The sequence below is a fragment of the Herpailurus yagouaroundi genome, unplaced genomic scaffold (genome assembly GCF_014898765.1).
Source record: "Herpailurus yagouaroundi ecotype Mexico unplaced genomic scaffold, PumYag 188, whole genome shotgun sequence".
Taxonomy (NCBI): domain Eukaryota; kingdom Metazoa; phylum Chordata; class Mammalia; order Carnivora; family Felidae; genus Herpailurus; species Herpailurus yagouaroundi.
In genome coordinates this window covers 40,340,815-40,363,163 of record NW_024412419.1, presented here as the reverse complement: position 1 = coordinate 40,363,163, position 22,349 = coordinate 40,340,815, and the positions used below count along the sequence as shown (strand labels likewise).

The window sequence follows — 22,349 nt, the reverse complement described above, 5'->3', positions numbered from 1 at the left end:
CAAGGGACTTGCTGAGGCTTTCAGCCTTTTAAACCCATTCCTACACTGCTCTACACTGTCATTAAGACTTTGAAAAGAAATGTTAACATTTGCAAACATGCTACAAAAGTACTGCAGGACCCCGAGGAGGTAACGGGCCTCAAATTAAGGGTAAAGAAACCTCTAGGACAGTGCTTACAATATACTAAAAAATGAAGAAAGCAGACCATGACAGGACCTCAGATAAGACTGATTACACACACGCACACATTTATATCTGTGTTTGTTTCTAACACTGATGTGCTAACGGTACTAATTTCTATATGCTTTTATATTTTTTAGTACTTGCCACATTTTATATGGCACATGGACCCTTTTAAAATCAGAAAGAAATCTGAAAATTGCCCCATCCCTCTGGCAAACCAGCCAGTCCGCCTTTGCTCACACCTGCATGGTGTTTACAGTTGAACCTTTGGCTCCAGATTGCACCATCATCTGCAAGTTGTTCTCTGGGAACTGTCTGTGCAGGCCAAATGGCATGCATGCCTGCAGATTAAATAAAGACATCAAGTCAGTGACTTCACTCCCATCTGAAATCCCAAATCACAAGGTAAACCTGGGATGTGGAAGCAATAAATTCAGACTATTTATCTAGAGATAAGGGCCAAATCCCACTCAAGGTAAGAAGTCTCATTTGGCAACCATCCTTTTTGCTAGAACTCCTAGATACAAGTCTAATGATGAGGGCCCCCACGTGCTGCACCCTCCTGACACCCTCTGCCAAGAAGCTCAAGGCTCTTGCCACTGGCAAATGGGAATAAAAAGGGAGAACTAGAGGGGCCAGCATATCCAGTTGGTGAGTCTAAAAAGGAGCTGGCTAAGAAGAAAATTTGAGGTGATACCCTTGTGGATCTGCCCAGCAGAGCACAGCCTCAGTTCCTGCACACTTGGCAGTGAGGACCAATGCCCGTGACACACTCACATTTACCAACATGCTGCCCTAGTACCACGTGGGAGTCTGGCCTTGGCTCCAGGGCCAGCAGACATGAGCAAAACCCTCTAGGTGGAGCCTGAAGAGGCGCTGGGAGGGGCTCAGAGTCTATTTAAGCTTCTACTAGGATTGCAGAGACCCAGACCCACGTAGGAGAGATGGGGCGGGGGTGTGGGGGGTGTGCAGTGGGAAGAGAGTTGCTGGTGGGACAAGAAGCGATTCTGAGGTGCTTCTGAGACCACACCCCAGCATTCTTAGTCAAGCCTGGAAGCTGGGCCTCCAGATTCTCGGAGCGGTGCTGGGAAGGCTCCTCCGAAGAAAACTTCTCAGGGACAGCACTTGTACCGAGAGGTCTGCATTCCTGGCAGGCTAAGGGATCCTGGAAGCCAGTTCAGAGGGCACCAGGCAAACACCGACTGTTGTTGAGCAATGGCCTTGCTTCTCCCTCTCCCCCTCAGGCTGGGCCTTGTGGTCCAGAAGGCACGGTGAGGGCCAGGCTGGCTCCTTCAAGCTGCAGGACTGGAAGCCCCAGCTCTGAGGCAAGATGGTGGAGAGCCCCGGCTGTGGTCTTGGCCTGTGAAGGGACTTCCCTCTCCTTTCTCCGATGTAGAAGAACTGGCTTGGTGGAAAAGCAGACAGGGGCTCTGGAGAATTTCCAGAGTGCTCCCACCATGTCAAGAGCATAGTGTAGATTAGCTCCTTAATCCTCTCAGCAACGCTGTGAGGTAAGTGTTCCTCATATCCCTCCTTCCAGGCTAGTAAACCAAGATACAGATTGCTTACATCACTTGCCTTTAAGTCACACACCAAGTACATGGCAGACAGGGTTTGAACCCAGGCTTTCACCCCCAGTTGCCGTGTTAAGTGGCAATAGTATTTTTGGTCCTTCATTCTGCTCCTCCACCACAGTGGCCCCAGAGGAATTCTTCAGTCCCCATGGATGCAGTCACCCCAAAACACAAACATTTAAAACGAAAAAGAAGTGCAAAGCATGCCCTCTCAGCGTTAACCGAGTAAGAGCACAAAGCCCTTGGCTCTTCAAAATGATGAATTCTATACATCCCACCTCACATCTCACCCAGTCAGCTGTTAAAGAGCCAAAGTGCTCCACAGGGCCCTAAGTGAGAAGCAAAATGTAATTTTTTTAAAAACCAGCATTCAAAATGGTGGTGATAAGTGCACACGCTGCTGGACTAACCTTGTTAATCTCATTGTTGTAATGGTTCACTTCCTCCTTGAACTTCAGATCAATCATGTTAAAATCCCTCTGGTCTTTGCCCAGATGGGCATCCTGCCATTTCCCTCGGACCTCGTCACATGACGCAGCTTCTGGCAGGTTTAATGCAGCCCTGACGGCCTAGGATGAGAAAAGGAACACGTCACAGGCAGCAGCCAAGGGAGGAAGGTGTGGCTTTTGTTCCATGGGAGACACGACCCTCTGCAGTAGGCTGTAGCCTCCCAGGCCCTCCTCACCCGTGGCCCGCAGTGGGTGGACTCTTCAATGACTCTGTGTCTCTTAACATCCGCCTTCGGCTTAACCAGAATGTCTTCCACGCCTGTGAAGTGAGACAGACAAACTCTCGGGGGACCGGGCCTAACTTCTCACCAGGCTGTAAGCTTGGGGAGGTCAGGGCACGGCACATGGTTCCACAAACACAGGAAGCACCAGAATAACGATGACGATATTAACATTGTTATTAAGAAGAGATTGCCACCATCTCCTAAGTGCTTCCCAGAAGCTAAGCATTCGAAGCCCCATTTTACAAATAGTCAAACTAAGGCTCAAACCTGAGCTACCTGCCCAATGTTCCATAGGCAGAAAAGTAAACCCAGGGCCAAGTCACAAACCTGTGCTCTTAGCCACCAGCTAGACTGCACTCCACTCAATACATACATGTTGAATGAATGGATGGGCTGGGGTGAAGATGAGGTTTTGGATGAAAAGTGAGGAAGAAGACAGGAAGGGAAAGAACATCCTGGTTTTGATTCCCAGCAGGCACACATCACAGGGCCCACCCTGCATGGTTGTGTGTGTGTGTGCAGGCACACACCTGTGCCTGGGTGACAGGGCCCATCACTGCAGGCTGCTCCTGGGGACGGGAGCCTGGGTCGCTTCAGTAAACCTGTCATTCTGGCCCCAAAGGGCTGAGGAATTCCTCACCTTGGGCGGGACCTCCCCCTACTTCATCTTTCAACCACTTGCTGCCTGTTATCTGTCGAGCGCTACTGGGCTCAAAAGTCCCTCAGCCAAGGTCTGAATGGGAAGACAAACAATGGCTACACTGTTCAGAAGCTGAGCTAAAACAGCTGGAATTTCCAATGCAACATTCTGGAAGCTTGAGGGGCTCAGAAGAACACGTACAAATAAGGGAGGAAAGAAAGTCCCTCTGTGAGGAAGCCGTAACCACAAAAGTGGGTCTTTCATGGGGTCAGCTCCGGGCCACTTTGCTGTCCCTTCACTGACCTCTGGCTACGAAGGCGGGAGCGGAAGGCAATGTCTCTAGCTCGCCCTTCCCTCAGAGCTGGGCCCAGCTTGGCCCTGTTCCCTTTCTGTCTCGTGGTCTCTGAGAGGCTTTTGTATCTGGGGGCTGAATTCTCTTTGTGCCATGTGCTACGCGGTGCTGTGGGCACAGCTTGTTAGGTGTGGTCCTCATCGTGAGCTGGGTGTGGCATCTTCCGCTACTTTTCATTTTTAAAGACGGGATTCCCAGCAATAAAGTGAAAAACAGGAAAAGAGCCTAAATGTCTAATTACAGGACTGGTTAAATAAACTATGGTACATCTATACAACTAGAATAATCTGTAGCCACAGACCTGAAGATGTAGGACCTGTCCAAAAGAACGTATATAAATACATTCCAAAATGGGGAGTAAAAGGTTACAAAAACTGTGTAGTGTAGGATCCCATTTTTCTCTGAATGTGTTTATATCGGAAAGTCTAGAAAGACACACATAAAATGTGTGGTTATCGCTTATGGCTTGAATGCTGGGTGACTTTCGGTCATTATCATGTCTGTATTTATTTCTACTCTGCCACAATGAACATGTATCATATAACCACGCGAGCCCCACTGCAGGCAAGTGAACAGGCTCCAGCTGAGGTGGCCCATGGACCCCACAATGGGATTCCCACCATGTCTGCACACAAGCAAGTCTGCAAAGCACAGAGTCTTACTTTAATCACCAACTAGACAATGCTAACACTCACTGTGGCTCAGGCTCAACACACAGCATGTCACGTGTTCCTCACAGGAACAAAGCAGAAGGGCTCAGACTCCACTCTGTGTCCTTGGGAGATGCACCACCCTGAGTAAGCCCAAGGCATAGACAGTAACAGCACGCTTGCTGTCTTTATCAGAGCCAACTTCCTCAAACGGTGTGTGCTCATTTCCAGGGAGGAGACAAGGGAGTTCTTCTTCCTATCTTAGGATCACCCCAGCAAGTCTGCCCCAACATGGTGTTTCCAACAGCACCGATGCCTCAGCTGTGTTGGGAAGTGTGGGCAGTTCTGACAGTAGGGAAGAAGGTGGTCTCTGGAACGTGGAGTGCCCAAGGAATTCTGGAAGGACGCTTACAGGAAAGAATGGAGGTGGGTTCGAGTGTGAAAAATCAGTGTCAGGGATAGACAACCATGAAGGCTGGGTGGAGAAAAGGACAGAATGGAAATAAGGACCAAGGAGGGTGAAGAAATGCTGGCCACCAGGGAGTGGTAGAAAGCACCAAGAAGGAGCATGTCTGTGTCATGCTGCTGGCAGTCAAGTGAAGACATAGTTGTAGAAGGAGACTGGCCATTCCCTTGGAGGCTGCTAATAGAGTCAGGGAGACATCCCAATGGGCGTGCTGGGTAGGAGAGGGAGCCACGGGGCCAAACGCCCAGCACTCACCCAAGGTGAAACCTCTGTAGAGCTGCAGGTAGGCAGTGAAGAGGCGGGCCAGGCAGGTGAGAACCTTGCCGCTGGTCTCCCCACCATAGATCTCGTAGCAGCAGTGGACCAGGCCATAGGCGGAGCTCCCATAGTGTGCCTTGTCCAGCACCCCACAGAGCAGCTCCCCTTCTCTGATGATCACCTGTGCAGGGGACAACACCAATGCTGGAGTGGAGGTGACACTTCCTGTGTAAGCCACCCCCTCCCTTCTCTGTGTTTTATTAACCTTATTGTGTATGTACCTCCACTGTAACCTGCCTCAAGTCCTTGATGGAAAGATGTAGGGTACAAACGGAACTAATATATTTTTTCTTTTAATTTAGTTTTTACTTTTGAGAGAGAGAGACCGACTGTGAGTGGGGAGGAGGCAGAGAGAGAGGGGAGACACAGAATCTGAAGCAGGCTCCAGGCTCTGAGCTGTCAGCACATAGCCTGATGTGGGGCTCAAACCCACAAACTGTGAGATCATGACCTGAGCCAAAGTCAGATGTTTAACTGACTGAGCCACCCAGGTGTCCCTAATGTATTTTTTCCAAATAAAGGAGATGAGGACATATAGACCAATATTTTTAAATTACTTTTTTCCAGAGACTATACTATATACACACACGCATGTGCAGACATTTCAGTGTTTACATGTCCTCTTACACCACAACCCTGCCCATACTGACTTGAGGTCAAGTACCCTTGTGACTACAAATGAGAGCATCCAGAGCGTAAACTTCATAACCATGACCTTGGCCTAGGTACTCCCTCCCTTGGACCCTAGAAGTAAGAACAACATAACCTTTCTAACATCTTTTAAGACTTCTGCACTTCTATAAAGTTGGGATAAAGCATTAGAAGCTAATTAAAGGAAGGACTGCTAGGTACATAATGGAGTATGCATTAAGCATACGATCTATAAAAGGAAAGCAAAGTGGCAGCTTCACTTTGAAATGGAATGTCTGCTAGACCCTGTGACAAAGCACTTGTGAGCCGGGGACTTAAGGCTTGGAACTCTTTAGTGTGGGGCCACTATTGCTTGTTGCAGGAGCACTGTGCCCAGGTTCCACTGCCCTGGGCCTCCTCTCCAAGGCCTGGCTCCCGAGCCACAGAACTGGCAAGTGTGCAACCTCACAGCCGGTCAGTCTGTGATCTCGAGCCACTCAGGAGCCTCAAGGGAAAGCTCAGGCTCTGCAATTCCAAGTTTTGCAGAGTTGAGTCTGGAGGCCTTCTGCTCCTCAAGTGGGTTGTGAGGTTTATATTGAGGGTCAAATGCTAGTGATGAACTCTGACCCTTTCTTTCTAAAACTAAAAACTGACACCGACTCAGACACAAGGCCCTCTCTTATGAACCATGACGCCCACTTCTATGGGCGTGTCTCCCTTTCTCTGTCTCCATTTTAAGTCAATTTGCCTAAAACTGGGACTAGATGTCTCCAACCCACACAGCTAGGCAGCCAGACCTGGGACTCGCACATTGAGTCAGGGTTAAAGCCGGGAACAGGCCGAGGAGACTCCTGCACCCAGGCTTTGCCGCTGATCTTCGCCTTTCCCGATAAGCTCAGTGGGATGTGGTCCTCTGGGATTATGTTTATGAGCAGCGTTGACACAACCTGGAGAGAAAAAGAAGATAATGCTGATTGTAGGGAGAAAAGGTGAGGAGCTCCCTTTTAGGACCTCCTGTCCCTATGCACCTTGAAAAGCCAGACAACTCCGTTCTGATGATCTGTAGGCGGAGCAAGAAAAACACACTTCCACTTCTGTAGGACAAATTGATCTCAGTTCTTTTTCACTCACATGGCTTAGGAGGGGGCTTAGGAACAGGAACAAACATACACCATTAAGAACGTCAATGGGATTATTTCCTAAAATGATTCTTTAAGTGAACAATCTTCTAGACCTGAGGATTAAGTCCCTGAATAGACCAAAGCAAGGAGAAGAAACAAATTTCTGTGGGGGTCATAGCAGAGAAAGATTTGAGTATATGGTTTTAAAAAAAAAAAAGGTAAAAAAATAAACACACAACAGCAGTGGAGGTGCAGCTGCCGTCTCCCAGAGGACAGGCCCAGGACTGAGGCAGAGGTCAAAGAACGCTCTTCAAAGGCATCCTTCTCTCATCTTCAGGCCACATCAAAATAGACGATTATTACGTGCAGTCATTACATATAGTCAATAACATCCTCCCACAGAACAGCTTTGACTTTCCGGCGGGTGCCAAGGAAGGAAAAGATACAGAGAAAGAATGGAGAGCTCTCCTTCTGAAGAGATTCACACAGGAGGCTGAGGCATCTGACTGAGAAGCTTCAGGGATGAGTGCTCCAGTGTCTGGTCACCATTGACTGGTCATGTACTGTGGGGCAAAATGACTATGCTCTTAGGTTGAGCACTGGTCATTTGCAGAATGGATAAAATCCACCCATTCACACAGCAATTATATATTGAGTGCTTACAATGGGCCAGGTGCTGGTAAAAGTCATGTATAAATCAGTTTGTCTTTAGTGGAACCTTCATTCCCAAAGGGGATTATCCCTGGAGGAAAATAAAACAGGGAAGGACCCCGGGCAGAGTGGTGGGAGGAGGGAGGGAATATTTAGGATTTTAAATAAGACTGGAAGGGAAGGCCTCACTTACAAGGTAGTGAGGAAAGGAGCCATGCAGACATCAGACCATGCATTTCAGGCAGAAGGCTTTTAGTGTGAGTGTGAAGGAAACCTACTTGGGAGGTTTTGACCACAGGAGTGACATGCTCTGATTTTACTTTTAACAGGCTCACTCGTTCCAAATACATTCCTGGTCTAGACAACTGAGGCTACATAAATGCCTTAGAGAATAAGCCCCGTAAGTGGTGCTGACAAGAAGGACGAGTACTTTAGAAGCGGTCATTAAAGTTGAGTGAGGCACATCACCAGACCCACTGGTTATGTGACTAGCAACCTGCTGGCTCCCGTCCAATAAGCTTTTACTGGCTAACACCAGAAATAAATTCATTTGCCTGGAATTAATTAAGGCTACTGAGAGGCTAGGGCACCTTTCCTTTGCCCCAGTTGGGTGCATCACAGCGGCCATCCGCTCAACAAGTGGCTGCTAACTGCAGGCTATGAGAGGCAATTTCTCAAGCAGCTGCTCTACTGAGAACCCGAGGGAGGGCAGCAGTACCTGGGGGATAACCATGACTCCAGAGGGGCCAAAAGCACGCATTCCCAAAGATGCAGCAGGCCAGGAGCAAACAGGCCAGTGCAACAGGCATGACGGCTAAGGAGGGGCTGGAAGCCATCAGCTGGCATCAACAGCTCTCTCTACGCCTGTACCAGGCCCCACAAAGTAGTGTCTTTATATGTGTACAATGGGGCCACAGTGGTTGACTTTTAATGCATGTGCATCAGAAGTGGGAGGACAACTGGCAAGTGTGTCTTTAAAGAAGCAGACAACGTGATCTCAGCAGAAGACGACCAGCAGGGTCATGACACACTCTCCACAAGGCTGGCACTGCCAGGAGAGGGTGAGGAAGTTAAGGCAGGAGCGTGAGGCTTCCTTGTCATGCCAACCACTAGTTGCACTAGCTGCACTTCAATCAAATCACCGTATGTAGAGCAGGGACTGCCAGGCTGGGCACAGTCGGGAAAGCAAGTCTCTGCGCAAGGTAATAGAAGCACACACATCCAACCAACCGAGGACAGGGAAACAGGACCTACCATCTCATCTATAAAGTCACGAGGGCAGAACAAGCAAAGCATTTGACAAACTCCAACACCCTTTCATGATAAAACCACTTAACAGAATAGGAATAGAAGGGAATGGCACTGACCTAACAAAAGGGAGGCATTTGGGGCACCTGGGTGGCTGTCAGTTAAGCATCTGACTCTTGATTTCGGCTCACGTCATGATCTCACGATTTGTGAGTTTGAGGCCCGCACTGGACTCTGAGCTGACAGTGCAGGTCCTGTTTGGGACTCTCTCTCTCTCTCTCTCCCTCTCTCTCTGTTCCTCCCCCCTCTGCTTGTATTCTCTCTCAAAATAAATAGACTTAAAAAAATAGTAAAAGGGGAGGCATTATGAAAAACCCACAGCTAATATACTCAATAATCCAAGACTAGACACTTCCTGCTTAAGATCGAGAATAAGAAAAGATGCCTGCTCTCACCACTTCTATTCAACAATGTACTAGAGCATTGGACCTGTCTGGTACTGGCCAGGGTAACTGGGCAAGAAAAGAAATAAAAGGCATCCAGATTGGAGAGGAAGAAGCCAAACCACCTCTGTTTGCAGATGATGTGATATATATGGAAAACGCTAAACCCACAAAAAAATTATCAGAGCTAGTAAATGACTTCAAACAAAGCTGAAGGACAGACCAACATAGAAAAACTGACAACTGCTGACAGTAACAATAACAATAACACAGTAACACTAACAATAACAATTTGAAAATGAATTTAATAAAGCAATTCTATTTATAAAGGCACCAAAAAATAAAATACTCAGGAATAAATTTAACCAAAGAAATGTAATAAAAGTCATATGCTGAAAACTATAACACAATGTTGAAAGAAATTAAAGGAAATCTAAATAAATGGAAAGGCATCATGGATCAGAAGACTGTTAACATGGCAAGAGTCCCCAAATTGATCTACAGGTTTAAGGCAATCCTTACTGAAATTCCAAGTGCCAGTTTTGCATAAACGAACAAGTTAATCCTAAAATTCATAAGGAAACGCAACAGACCCTGAATAGTCAAAACAATCTTGAAAAACAACAAAGCTAAAAGACTCACACTTCCAGATTTTAATACAACAAAACTACAATTATTAGGACATAATAGTGGCATAAAGATAGATATGTGGATCAATGGAAGAGTCCATAAATAAACCTATACATCTACAGTTAATTAATTTTTGACAAGGGTGCTAAGAATGCTCAACAAATGGTGTCAAGACAACTGCATATCCACATGTAAAAAAAATGAAGCTGAACTCTTACCTCACACCATATACAAAAATTCAAAGTGAATCTAAGACCTAAACATAAGGGTTAAAGCCCTGAAATTCTTAGATGGAAAAATAGCTGTAAATCTGTGTGACCTGAGATTGGGCAACAGTTTCTTAGATGTGACACCAAAAGCACAAGCAACAGAAGAAAAAGTAGATAAATTTCTCAAAATTAAAATCTTTGTATGTCAAAGGACACATTAAGAAAGTGAAAAGACAACCCACAGAATGAAAAAAAATATTTGCAACATATATATCTAATATAGATCTAACAGCTAGGATATATAAAGAACTCTTAGAATTCAACGATAAAAAGACAAACGGGTCAATCACCAAATGGGCAAAGGGCTTGAATAAACACTTCTCCAAAGATACTACAAATGGCCAGTAAGCACATGAAAAGATGTTCAGTATCATTAGTCATTAGGTAAATACAAATCAAAACCACAGCGAGATACCACTTCATACCCACTAAGATGAAACAAAGAAAGAGGAAGTAAGTGTTGGTATGAATGTGGAGCAATGAGAATGCTCATGCATTGCTGACAGAAATGTAAAATGGTACAGGTGTTTTGGAGAACAGTTTGGTAGTTCCTGAAAAAAGTTAAAAATAGCATTACCATATGATCCAGCAATTCCACTCTTAGCTATACAGCCAAGAGAACTAAAAATACATATTCACACAAAAACTGGCACATGAATACACCCTGGGGCTCTATTTATAACAGTCACAGAGGTGAATGAGCCAAAATATCCATTTGTCAACTGACAGATAAACAGAAAGAGGTATATCCATACAATGGAATATCATCCAGTCATGAAAAAGAACGGAGTACTGTTTATGCTACAATGTGAATGAATCTTAAAAATATTATATTAAGTAAAAGAAGCAAGTCACAAAAGGCCCCACGTTGTATAACACCTTTTACATGAAATGTCTGACATAGACAAATCCATAGAGACAGAAGTGATGGTTGGGAATGAAGGAAGAATTGCCAATGATGATAATAGGTACAGGGTTTCTTTTGGTGATGATGAAAATGTTCTGGAATTAGCTAGTGGTAATTGCTGTACAACACAGCAGACAAACTAAAAGTCATTGAATTAGACTGTTTTTAACAATGGTAAATTTTGTGTTAAATATGAATTATATCTCAATAAGAAAAACAAGGGAGTCAGACAAGATGATTTTAAGCCTCCTTCTGTAATAACATCCCAGCAGTGTTTCATTTACTTTCTGGTCATAAACTATGAGGCTAAGGAGAAAAGACTATCCGCAACATTCTTTTAAACTGTGAGAGGTAGCAGTATCTATGAGAATAATAATGGCATTTTTTTAGACTAAGACTGTTATTAAACTTTAAAACGTGTTTTAAAAGTTAAAAAGATTTCTTTAAAAAAGAAGTTTGTAATGTGTATTTACATTTGACACCCTTTGACTCAGCAATCACATGGCTGGGAACTCATCTAAAATACATACCAACGGGGGCCCCTGGGTGGCTCAGTCGGTTAAGCATCCGACCTCGGCTCAGGTCATGATCTCACGGCTTGTGAGTTCAGGCCCCGCATCAGGCTCTGTGCTGACAGCTCAGAGCTTGGAGCCTGCTTTGGATTCTGTGTCTGCCTCTCTCTCTCTCTCTCTCTCTCTACCCCTCCCCCCGCCCCAGTCTCTCAAAACTAAACATTAAAAAAATAAATAAAATAAAATACATACCAATGCAAGTCCACTAGTATAAACAGAAGTGGTGCTCACCACAGCACTAGGTAAAATCGTAAAAAACCAGATAACAATCTAAATGTCTGCCAACAGAGAGCCAGTTAAATCAACTATGGTATCTGTATCATTGGATACAACACAGAATGGGTTAAAAGGAATGAGATAGATCTACATGTACGAACACAGAATGAGACCTACAATATATCATTAAGTGAACTAAATATATCCCAAAGCAATCACAAGAAAGGTTCTGTTAACCCCTAGCACATGAAAACAGTGAAATGAATTTCTTGCCACATTCAGAGTTTGTTAGGGTGGTCCAAATTAAAAATACAGACTGCTTGAAATAATGGAATTCCCTCTGGAAGCCCTGGCGGCTTCCAGATTTGTAAATCAGTCAAAATCAGCTTACAAATCAGTCAAAAAAGTTCCAGGTGCCTGGTGGTCAGGAAAACTCATACCTCAGGACCAGGATGTCATGGATAAAGAAATTTAAAATATAAGCTCAAAACTGAATGCCAGATTTAATCATGATTCATGGTTCCTCTGAGCAAGTATAATATCTCATTCTTAATTATTTTTTATGAGAGTATGTGTGGACATAGAGAATGGGGTTGGGGAGGGAGGGAATTTTTCCTTTCTCCTTTCACATTACTGATTTTTGTTTAACAACAAACTTCAGTTACTTCTATAGTTAAAAAGAATTTGAAGGACAGAGATCTAATAACTGAACTCAGCAAGGTTGCTGAATACAGGGATAATATACATAAATTAATGGCATTTCTACATTGCAATCATAAACAATTAAATTTAATAAACAATAGCATCTATAATAGCAATTCCAGGAAATGGGTCTAACGATAGATATATAAGACTTACATTAATTGAAGAACATACTAGGTTCATAACTTGAAAAATTCAATACTGTAAATATGTTGATTCCCCCTTAAGTGATCCAGAGGCACAATGTAAACCCAATAAAAATCCTAGCAGGTATTTTTTTGTAGAAATTTATAAGCTGACTTTAAAATTTATATGGAAATACACAGGGCCAAGTATATTCAAGACAGTCTTGAAGAAGAACAAAACTGAAGACTTTTACTATCAGAAGTCAGGGGGCGCCTGGGTGGCGCAGTCGGTTAAGCGTCCGACTTCAGCCAGGTCACGATCTCGCGCTCCGTGAGTTCGAGCCCCGCGTCGGGCTCTGGGCTGATGGCTCAGAGCCTGGAGCCTGTTTCCGATTCTGTGTCTCCCTCTCTCTCTGCCCCTCCCCCGTTCATGCTCTGTCTCTCTCTGTCCCAAAAATAATAAACGTTAAAAAAAAAATTTTTTTAAAAAGAAGTCAGTATGATAAAGCTACAATAACTAAGATAGTGTGGTACTGGTACAATGGACTCAAACAAATTAATGGAACTGAACAGAGTCCAGGAACAGACCCACATGTATATGACTAGTTGATTTATGACAGGAGATACTAAAGAGCAGTGGGAAAATGTTGGTCTTTACAACAAATGACGTTGTATCAACTGGACAGCCATATAGGGAAAAAAGGAATCCCCTACCTTATATCACACACACCCATAAATATCAACTTCATGCAGACAATTAAACCTAAGACCTAGTGTGAAGGTAAAACAATAAACACTAGACAATAACACAGGAGAATACCATTGTACCTTCAGGGCAAGCATACTTATACAGGACTAGCCATAAAAGGCAAATGCTGGTGAGTTATATTAATGAAAGAGCTCCGATCATTAGAAAACAGCATTAGGTTAAAACAAAGATTTGACAACGGACTAACACAAGAACATATACAAAAAACTTTTACCTACTAATAAGAAAATGGCATAGAATATAAAACAAGCAAAAGACTTGAGCAGGCACTTCACCAAAGATGATACCCTAATAGCCAATAAGCATATGAAGAGGTGCTCAAGCTCACTTGTCATTAAGAAAATGTAAATTAAAACCACAATAAGGTGCCACTACAAACCCATCTGAATGGCTAAAATTAAATAGAAATAAACAAAATGGGACAATAATACCAAGTTCTGCTGAGGCTAAGGAGCAACCAGAATTCTCATGCCCTGTGCTGTTCTTCCAGGTTGCTGTTTATTAATAAATCTATTAATGCTGAACATAGATCTTATGACTCAGCAGTTTGATTCCTTGGTATTTAGTCACCAAAATACACACACACACACACACACACACACACACACACACACACACACACATATATGTTCAACAAAAAATATATACAAGAATGTTATAGTAGCCCTTTTTATAATAGCCAAATGAAGACAAGCCACATGTCCATCAACAGTAAAATGGATAAACATATGATGGTGTAATCACATAATGGAATACCATACAACACTGAAAATGAACTAACTATTGCTATATGTGATATCATGAGTGACTTACACAGAGATATGATCTACCAAAGGATGCTACTTATATAAAGTTCAAGAAAAGACAAAACTTACCTTTAGTGTTAGAAGTAGGTCAGTGGCTATCTTTGGGGAGGGGTAAAAACTGACAGGGGTCTGGAAGGGAGTGCTGGCTGAGAGTCTACTTTCTGATCTGGGTGACACTTTACAAAGTTATATTCACTTTGCAAACACTCACTGAGCTATATACACTTGAGATCTGCAATGACAGTCAAATCTGTTTTCTTCATATGTCCTTTCAACAAATGTTGAGAGACCTCAGATTCTTAAACGGAAAGAGAAGCACTTAACAGGCTGCATGAAATGCCCTGGAGAAAGAGCCTAAGACTTCATTTTCTGAGGCAGTACAAATAAACCGCCTAAGCTAAGATCCTTATCTCCTGATTCTGAACATGACTTTTCTCTGCAGAATCAGACTGAGCCACTAACAAATTCTGGTGCAGGGTAGTCACTCTCCTCTTTTACACCTATTTGCAAAGAAATAACAGCCCATTGGAACCTCACAAGAAACACTGAAAAATCTCAACTGCGACACAAATAAAACCAGGGCCTACTTTCTAGTTTTCTTTAGTTAAAACGTAATAATCTTAGCTCAGAAACATTATAAAATGAAAAAGAAATTATTCCTAACATGAACCAAATTATTCTATCATTTTGATCTTTTTATGCAACACGTTTTCTCATACACATGCTTAATACAGTTGCAAATGTGACTGCATAGAATCCTGTAGTCTACTTCTCCCAACATCGTGTCAGAAAACTACCCAGCCTGCTACATGGTCTTTTAAACAACTACCTAATATCTTAACAAATGGATGTTCCACAATTTACCGAGCACCAATGTTAGGTATCCAGGTTTTTCTAATTTTCCACCATGGCACACCATGGTGTATAATGGACTATTTTTTTTCAAGTAGCTTTTTCTACATTTCAGATTATTTCCTTTGGCTGGCTTCCCAGATTGAAGGGAATCAACGTATTTATGGCTCTAGATATATATTCTTTGTGTACTATATTTAGTTCTATTTTGAAACTGCTTACGTTTCCACAAAATTCTAATGAATTCTGGACACTTCGTGACTTAAAATATAATCCCTCACTTCCAAGATAACTTGAGATGGCTTACAAAAGAAAGACATAGAAATAATAAAAATAATATCAATGTAAATAATAAAGTAGACAAATACATATAGCAAACTATACCAAGGGTCAGCAAACTATAGCCTATAGGCCTAATCTGGTCTACTACCTGTTTTTGTAAATAAAGTTAATCAGATCACAGCCATGCTCATTCATTTACGTGTTGTGTATGGCTGCTTTCAAGTTACCATGGCAGAGCTGAGTTGTTGCCCTACTTGCAACAGAGAATGTATGACCTGCAAAGCCTAAAATATTCACTATCTGGCTTTCATAGAAAAAGCATACCACTCCTTGAACTACACTATCCATACTTATGGATTTTAATCTTAAATTGCAAAATTCCCCAACCATTCTGTTAAACCGACTTCCATTTCTGGCCAGGATAGGGCAACAGTGACCTGAGGACTCTTCCACTAAAAACAACAATAAAAGCAGACATGAATATGAAACAGTGGTTTTCAAGACAATGGACACCAGGCAATGAAGGACAGTGATCAGGAAAGATACAGCAGACTTGAACTATGTACTAACTGAACCTAACTGACATTTTTGGAGCACACCATTCAAGAGCAGATCATAGATTATTATTTTTTTTAATGTTTATTTATTTTGAGAGAGAGCAGAGAAGGAGCAGAGAGAGGTGAGAGAGAGAATCCAAAACAGACTCCATGCTGTCAGCATAGAGCCTGATACAGGGTCTGAACCCACAAACCATTAGATCATGACCTGGGTGAAACCAAGAGTTGGACGCTTAACCAACTAGCTACCCAGGTGTCCCAGATTATACATTATTTTTAAGGGCACACAGAATATTTACCAAGATACACCATAGTAAACATAATCTCATACACAAATGTCAATAAATTTAAAAGGATTCCAGTCACCCAATGTATGTTCTCTTGCCACAGTGGAATTAGATTGGAAATCCATAGCAGATTATCTGGAAAATCTCTAAATATGTGGACACTAAATAATGGACTTCTAATTAACTCATGAGTCAAAAAGAAGCCAAAAGGAAAATTAGAAACTATCTTGAAATGAAAGAAAATACAACATAATAACTTATATGATGCTACTTAAGCAGAATTTAAGGGGAAAATTTATATCTAAAATGCCTACACACACAAAAAAAGGAAAAAAGGCCCCCATCAAATGATTTCACCTTTAACCTCAAATGATGAGAAAAGAGCAAATCAAACCCAAAGTAAACAGACGAAAGGAAATAATATAGATCAAAGTGAAATCAATGAAATAGCAAAAAAAAAAAAAAAAAAAATACAGAAAGTCAATGAAAACTGGTTCTTGGGACAGCAAAATGAATAAACCTCTAAGCAAACTGATCAGGAAAAAAGAAAGATGACACAAATTAGGGCGCCTGAAGTAGAGGATGAAACTTTTTTAATGTTTTTACTTATTTTTGAGAGAGAGACAGAGCATGAGTGGGGGAAGGGGCAGAGAGAGAGGGAGATACAGAATCTAAAGCAGTCTCCAGGCACTGAGCTGTCAGCATAGAGGCTGACGGGGGGCTTGAACTCACGAACTGTGAGATAATGACCTGAGCCAAAGTCGGATGCTTAACTGACTGAGCCACCCAGGCACCCCTGGGGTTTTTATTTTTAAATACAACTCTTGATCTCAGGATCAAGTTGAGTGAGTTTGAGTCCCACACTGGGGGTAGAGTTTATTTAAAAAAAAAAAAAAAAAAAAAAGATACAAATCACCAGTATCAGAAATCAGTGAAGTGACCCATCTACTGATTCTATAAATAGAATAGTAAACAAATATTATGAATTGCTTTATGCTTGTAAATTCAGCAACTTATGACAAATTCCTTAAATAAACACAGTACTGAAGCTCATTCAAGAACAGATAACTTGAAGAGCCCTACATGTAATAGAAATTTTAGTTAAAAAACCTTCCTACAAAGAAAAGGTCAGTTCAAGATGGAGTCATTGTTAATTCTGCCAAACATTTAAGAAAAAATAATACCAGTACTACACAAACTCAGAGAAAACTGAAGAAGAGAAAATATTTCTGAACTCATTCTATGAAGTCTGCATTACCCTGACACCAAAAACAGGGAAAGATATTACAAGAACCTTACACATCAATACAGATACATCTTTGAGATTGTGGGTTGAATTACAGACCACCACAATGAAGCAAATATAACAATAAAGTGAGTCAAATGAGTTTCTGGTTTCCCAGTGCATACAGAAGTGACATTTACACTATCTCGTAGTTTATTAAGTGTGCAATAGCATCATGTCTAAAAAGCCAATTCACATACCTTAATTAAAAAGTACTTTATTGCTTAAAATGCTGACCATCACCTGAGCTTTAAGTTATAATCACTAATCACTGATCACCATAACAAATATAAATAATAATGGACCAGTTTGAAATATTGTGAGAATTACCAATATGTGACACAGAGACATGAAGTAATAAGCAAATGCTGTTGGAAAAATGACACCAATAAATGAAGTGGAAAATAGCATACAAAATTGCTTGAATATAGCGTTGCCACAAACCTCCAATTAGTAAAAAACACAGTATCTTCCAAGTATAATGAAACAACACGCAATAAAATAAGGTATGTCTGTATCCCTCACAAACACAAATGTAAAAAACTGCTGAACAAAATTTTAGCAAACTTAATTAAAAATATATATAGACAGGGGAATACCTCATGATAAACAAGGGTTACCCCTGAATGCAAGGTTGGTTTGACAACCAAAAACCAGTCGGGTCGCAGGTCCACAGACTTAAAAGAATTGCTGAGCTAGAAGAGACCTTAGAGATCACCAACCTGAACCCTTTGTATTATAGATGAAGAAAGGAGGCCCACAAAGCCAAGATCACACAGCTGATTAGGAGTCAGGCCTCAAGGTTGAACTTGGGGACCCAGCACATAGTAGAAACACAAACTTGGCTGTACTTCATTATTTGATTAGCACATATACCATTATTTTATTACTTTGACAGTAAGCATGGTGTGATGTCTTCGGGGTTAGGAAGTGCTGGGTTTGAATTCCAACTCTGTCTCCTATAGACCTGGGCATGTAATTGAAGTTCTCTAAGCCTCAGTATCCTCATCTGATAAACGGTGATAATAACAGTCTCTGTATCACAGGTTGGTTGTAAGGATTAAAAAAACGTACCTAAAGCACTCAGTAAAGCACTTGGCCCCTCCCAACAAAAATATTACTATTACCACCACTACCAATACCATTGCCTATTACCACCACATTTGCATTATGAGGACATCAAGGACAGACACTGTGCAGTCCACCTGTAGTACTGACACTCCCTTGAAATCACTCAGACCCAGGAACCCCACCAAAGAGAAAATCATACAGATCATACAGGCATACCTTGAAGATACTGCATGTTCAGTCCCAGACCGATTTTTTTTTAATGTTCATTTATTTTTGAGAAAGAGAGACAGAGCGTGCGCGCATGAGAGGGAGAGGGGCAGAAAGGGAGACACAGAACGCGGAGCAGGCTCCAGGCTCCACACTGTCAGCACAGAGCCCAAGGTGGGGCTCGAACTCACAAACCGCGAGATCATGACCCGAGCTGAAGTCAGGCGCTTAACCAACTGAGACGCCCAGATGCCTCAAGTCCCATACCATTTGATTTGTCATTTCTCTACTTCTGGCCTGGGCTCTACCGAGAATGAAATCTTTTATTTGAGTGGCCTGTTTCCTTTTTTTGATTTTCTCCCAATTACCTGCTTTCCCGTCCACAGTGGAAAGGGCTTCAGGATGGCAGGAGGAAAGAGCTTCACACGCCCCACTTTGTCTGTGAGTCCTCGGTACAGCAGCTCCATATATTGCTCCCGAGTGAAAAAGCAACCTCGAGTGGTCATGTTTGCACCTGAAACCATGTGATCTTGAATCAACCCCGCCAAGGGCTGGCCATCCTACAAACCAAAACAGTAAGAAGACAAATAGGAAGTCACATTCTAATTCCTAATCATCTGCTTGGAAGCCATGTACTAGCAACAGCCCTCCCTTACACCCCTGTACTGTCCTGCCCCACAGCCTTCCTAGGCTGATGCTTGGGCCTCCCATCTGGAGAGCAAACTGCCTACCAAAGCACATGACCAGGCCTTCCCGACCGGCTTCCACCGTGACCATTTGCTGACTGTTCTAGAGCAAAACAGCTCCAAACTCGTCCAGCTCCCCACGCCTTCTGTCCATAATCCCATCTGGTTCTAGTTACTCAGGCAAAAGTTTTGGCATCTCTGCATAAATTTGGTCTAGCTTGCACTTTGCTGTGTTGTTGCTTTTATATTTTGGTTTTATGCTTTAGTATTTTTTCACACATTTCTGGCCTGGCTCTCCTCTAAATCAGCGATGCATTCAACAAATATTTATTGAGAGCCTACTATATGCCCAGGCAGTGGGTTAGCCCTCCAATCTACTCTAGTGAACCAAACAGACATGATCCTTTACGGTGAGGAAGAGCTACATAGTAAACGAATGATTGGATAAATACGTTACCACAAAGGGTTTTAAATAACATGGAGAAAAATAACAGATGGGTCATCATTTAGATTAGAAGTAGGGGGATGGTCAGAAACAATCTCTCAGGGGCACTATTACAGAGCCCTGAGCATTACTGACTTAAGAGTCAGCTCTCTCTAAGGGGTAGGGGTTCAAGAGATTTGAGAGGGCCTTGATGTGCATGACTGTAAAAGAAAAGAATGTACGTTTACAAGTGTCTCTTCACAATGTAGCACATGTTCATGGTGGGCCTTTAATAAAGGCTGTTGTCTACCAGATGCCCAAACAAGGGCTATTATGTAAGCCCCAGTACATTCATCTCATTTGAAATCTTTCAGACTTTCTGATCCCTAGTCTCCTGCAACTTATCTGTAGGTCTGTGTTCATGGCAACGTAAGACACACTAAAGGAAAAATAGCTGTGCCCACTGACATTTTTTAAGAGGTGGTTTTTGCAAACTTTTTAATGTTTATGGGAACTTGAGAAAAATCTCTGCCTTGAATCTAAAGATTGTTATCATTTGATTGCTTGTTAAACACTATCCAATATTATGGCAAGGTTTCATAACTAAGGCCAAAGGAACTCACGAATGCAGCCATGGAGAAGGGCCTGGAATTTAACCACATGTACTAATTCAAAGGATAAAAAGGATGCTTGTCAAATAGCCTAAATACTGTGGCAATGGGCTCTACATAAACTCAAAGACAATTATTATAGATGGGCTGAATAGCTGCTGTAGATAGAAGGCAAGGTCAGATGGTGCACACGGCCCTTCTTACGAAGGCTCTGGGTTAAGAACATGAATAAAAACTTATACTCTGCATCTTGTTCCAAAGACAAGATCTTATTTTGCTTGGGGGAAAAACCCAAACCAGTATTACGCAATTTGCCTCATCCCGCAAGTCTTTGGGGGCAGATATAGAGTTTTCCTTTTGTTTTCTTCCTTTAAAGAACATAATTACAAGTTATGTGATCTATTCAGTGCCTTTTCCTCTCTCCATCCAGATTTTTCCATGACTAGAAAATTGCCTTAATGGCTAAATTGCTTTCAATGCAATAATCATGAATTGTAGGGAAAAATGCTGATTAAAGCAACTTACTGAGGGCCTACTTATAATTCTAGATTTCCCAAATCCTGCTTAGGATCAGAAAGACCATCTCTAAATCAGAAACCCAGATAATTGTCAGCTATCCTATTCCATCTAATATCACAGCAAAATGACATTACAATTAGTGCCTTTGGTCAGGATGCTTGGAGAATTAGGGTATTCTGTGACCTAAATTTTCTGGCTAAGTTGACAGAGTCGGGGAAACGCTCAATCCTTGTTAAAAAAAACTTTCCACAAGGCACTGGCCCTCAAAAAATACAACAAAGAGAAGAAAAACAAAACTCCACAAAGAAACACATCAATGAAAAGTTCAGCTGTTTTATGGGGCGCCTGGGTGGCGCAGTCGGTTAAGCGTCCGACTTCGGCCAGGTCACGATCTCGCGGTCCGTGAGTTCGAGCCCCGCGTCAGGCTCTGGGCTGATGGCTTGGAGCCTGTTTCCGATTGTCTCCCTCTCTCTCTGCCCCTCGCCCGTTCATGCTCTGTCTCTCTCTGTCCCAAAAATAAATAAACATAAAAAAAAAAAAAAAGTTCAGCTGTTTTCTTAGGAGAGAAACAGCTGAAGTTCCATTCACCTCCTATTTTAAGTAAGAAACACAACTCCATTAAATACATTCAAGCAACAATGAAATGTACTTTAATCAGGTCCTATGATTAATCAAGAAAGAGAACCTGAAACAAAGACGTGGAATAATGAACAAAGGGAAATGGAAGCAAGGGAAATAAAGACACACCAAGAAAAATTAGCCCTCTCACTGCCCCCCCTTCCCCCAAAAAGGCCTTTTCTGGTTTAACAAAACTAGCTCCTGCTCTCCTAGGACTCTGCCCCCAAAGTAGTTCAAGACATGCTGCATTTTTGTAACCGTTAGCAAAATAAGGATTCCATTTTTTGGCATTTACACTATAGACTAACTGAAATTTATCAAGAATCACAACCTCTGTACTCTGTTCTGCCTGTCTCCTGACCTGCAACTCATGGGCATGGGAGCACGTGATGAGGCACATCTGGATTTAAACAGGTCAGTCCTTTGAAGGACGCAGTGTAAGCATGAAGCTTCTGTATAACCTTAATCAAAATGAAGTATAGACCATTCAAGTTCGTTGGCCTGAGAACTTCAAAGCACCCCCCATTCCAACTCCTCTAATGTCCAGAGGTCACTGGACATGTACAGAGAACCATCTGGCTGCTCCCTGGTAGTGTCCCCTGTGGTAAAATGTGACCCTGCCTCCAGACTCAGAGAACCACTTTAGTCCTGGGATCCACTTACTGCCATAGTACCTCTTCCATCCCCAGCCTTGCCTGTAAAGGGAGGCTAATAACACATGGTGCCGAGCACCTGAGCTTGGGAGTCAACGGTGCTGGGTTCGAGTCTTACATCGTCACTGGCTGGCAAGCTGCTCACTTGTGTTTCCTCATCTGAAAATCACTACTTCTTAAGCTTGTTTTGAGGACTAAACAAGAAGATGTTTGCAGGTCACTCAGAGCAGTGTCTGAGGCACAGGGAGTGCTCAATAGGTGGTGGCTTTTGTTGTCACACAATGACACTCA

At 42.6% G+C, this 22,349-nt stretch overlaps 1 protein-coding gene across 1 annotated transcript in view; it reads right to left on the bottom strand.

The window, feature by feature from the left end:
* Nucleotides 1-22,349, bottom strand: part of POLR1A (RNA polymerase I subunit A) — a 75,514-nt gene that overhangs the window by 21,979 nt on the left and 31,186 nt on the right. The window contains exons 14-19 of the mRNA XM_040496846.1: nucleotides 18,916-19,107; nucleotides 6,345-6,494; nucleotides 4,855-5,038; nucleotides 2,444-2,526; nucleotides 2,169-2,327; nucleotides 427-525 (exon numbers count right to left, since the gene is read on the bottom strand). Of these exons, the coding sequence (XP_040352780.1) occupies nucleotides 427-525; nucleotides 2,169-2,327; nucleotides 2,444-2,526; nucleotides 4,855-5,038; nucleotides 6,345-6,494; nucleotides 18,916-19,107 (867 nt within the window). The remainder of the gene's footprint in view (nucleotides 1-426; nucleotides 526-2,168; nucleotides 2,328-2,443; nucleotides 2,527-4,854; nucleotides 5,039-6,344; nucleotides 6,495-18,915; nucleotides 19,108-22,349) is intronic.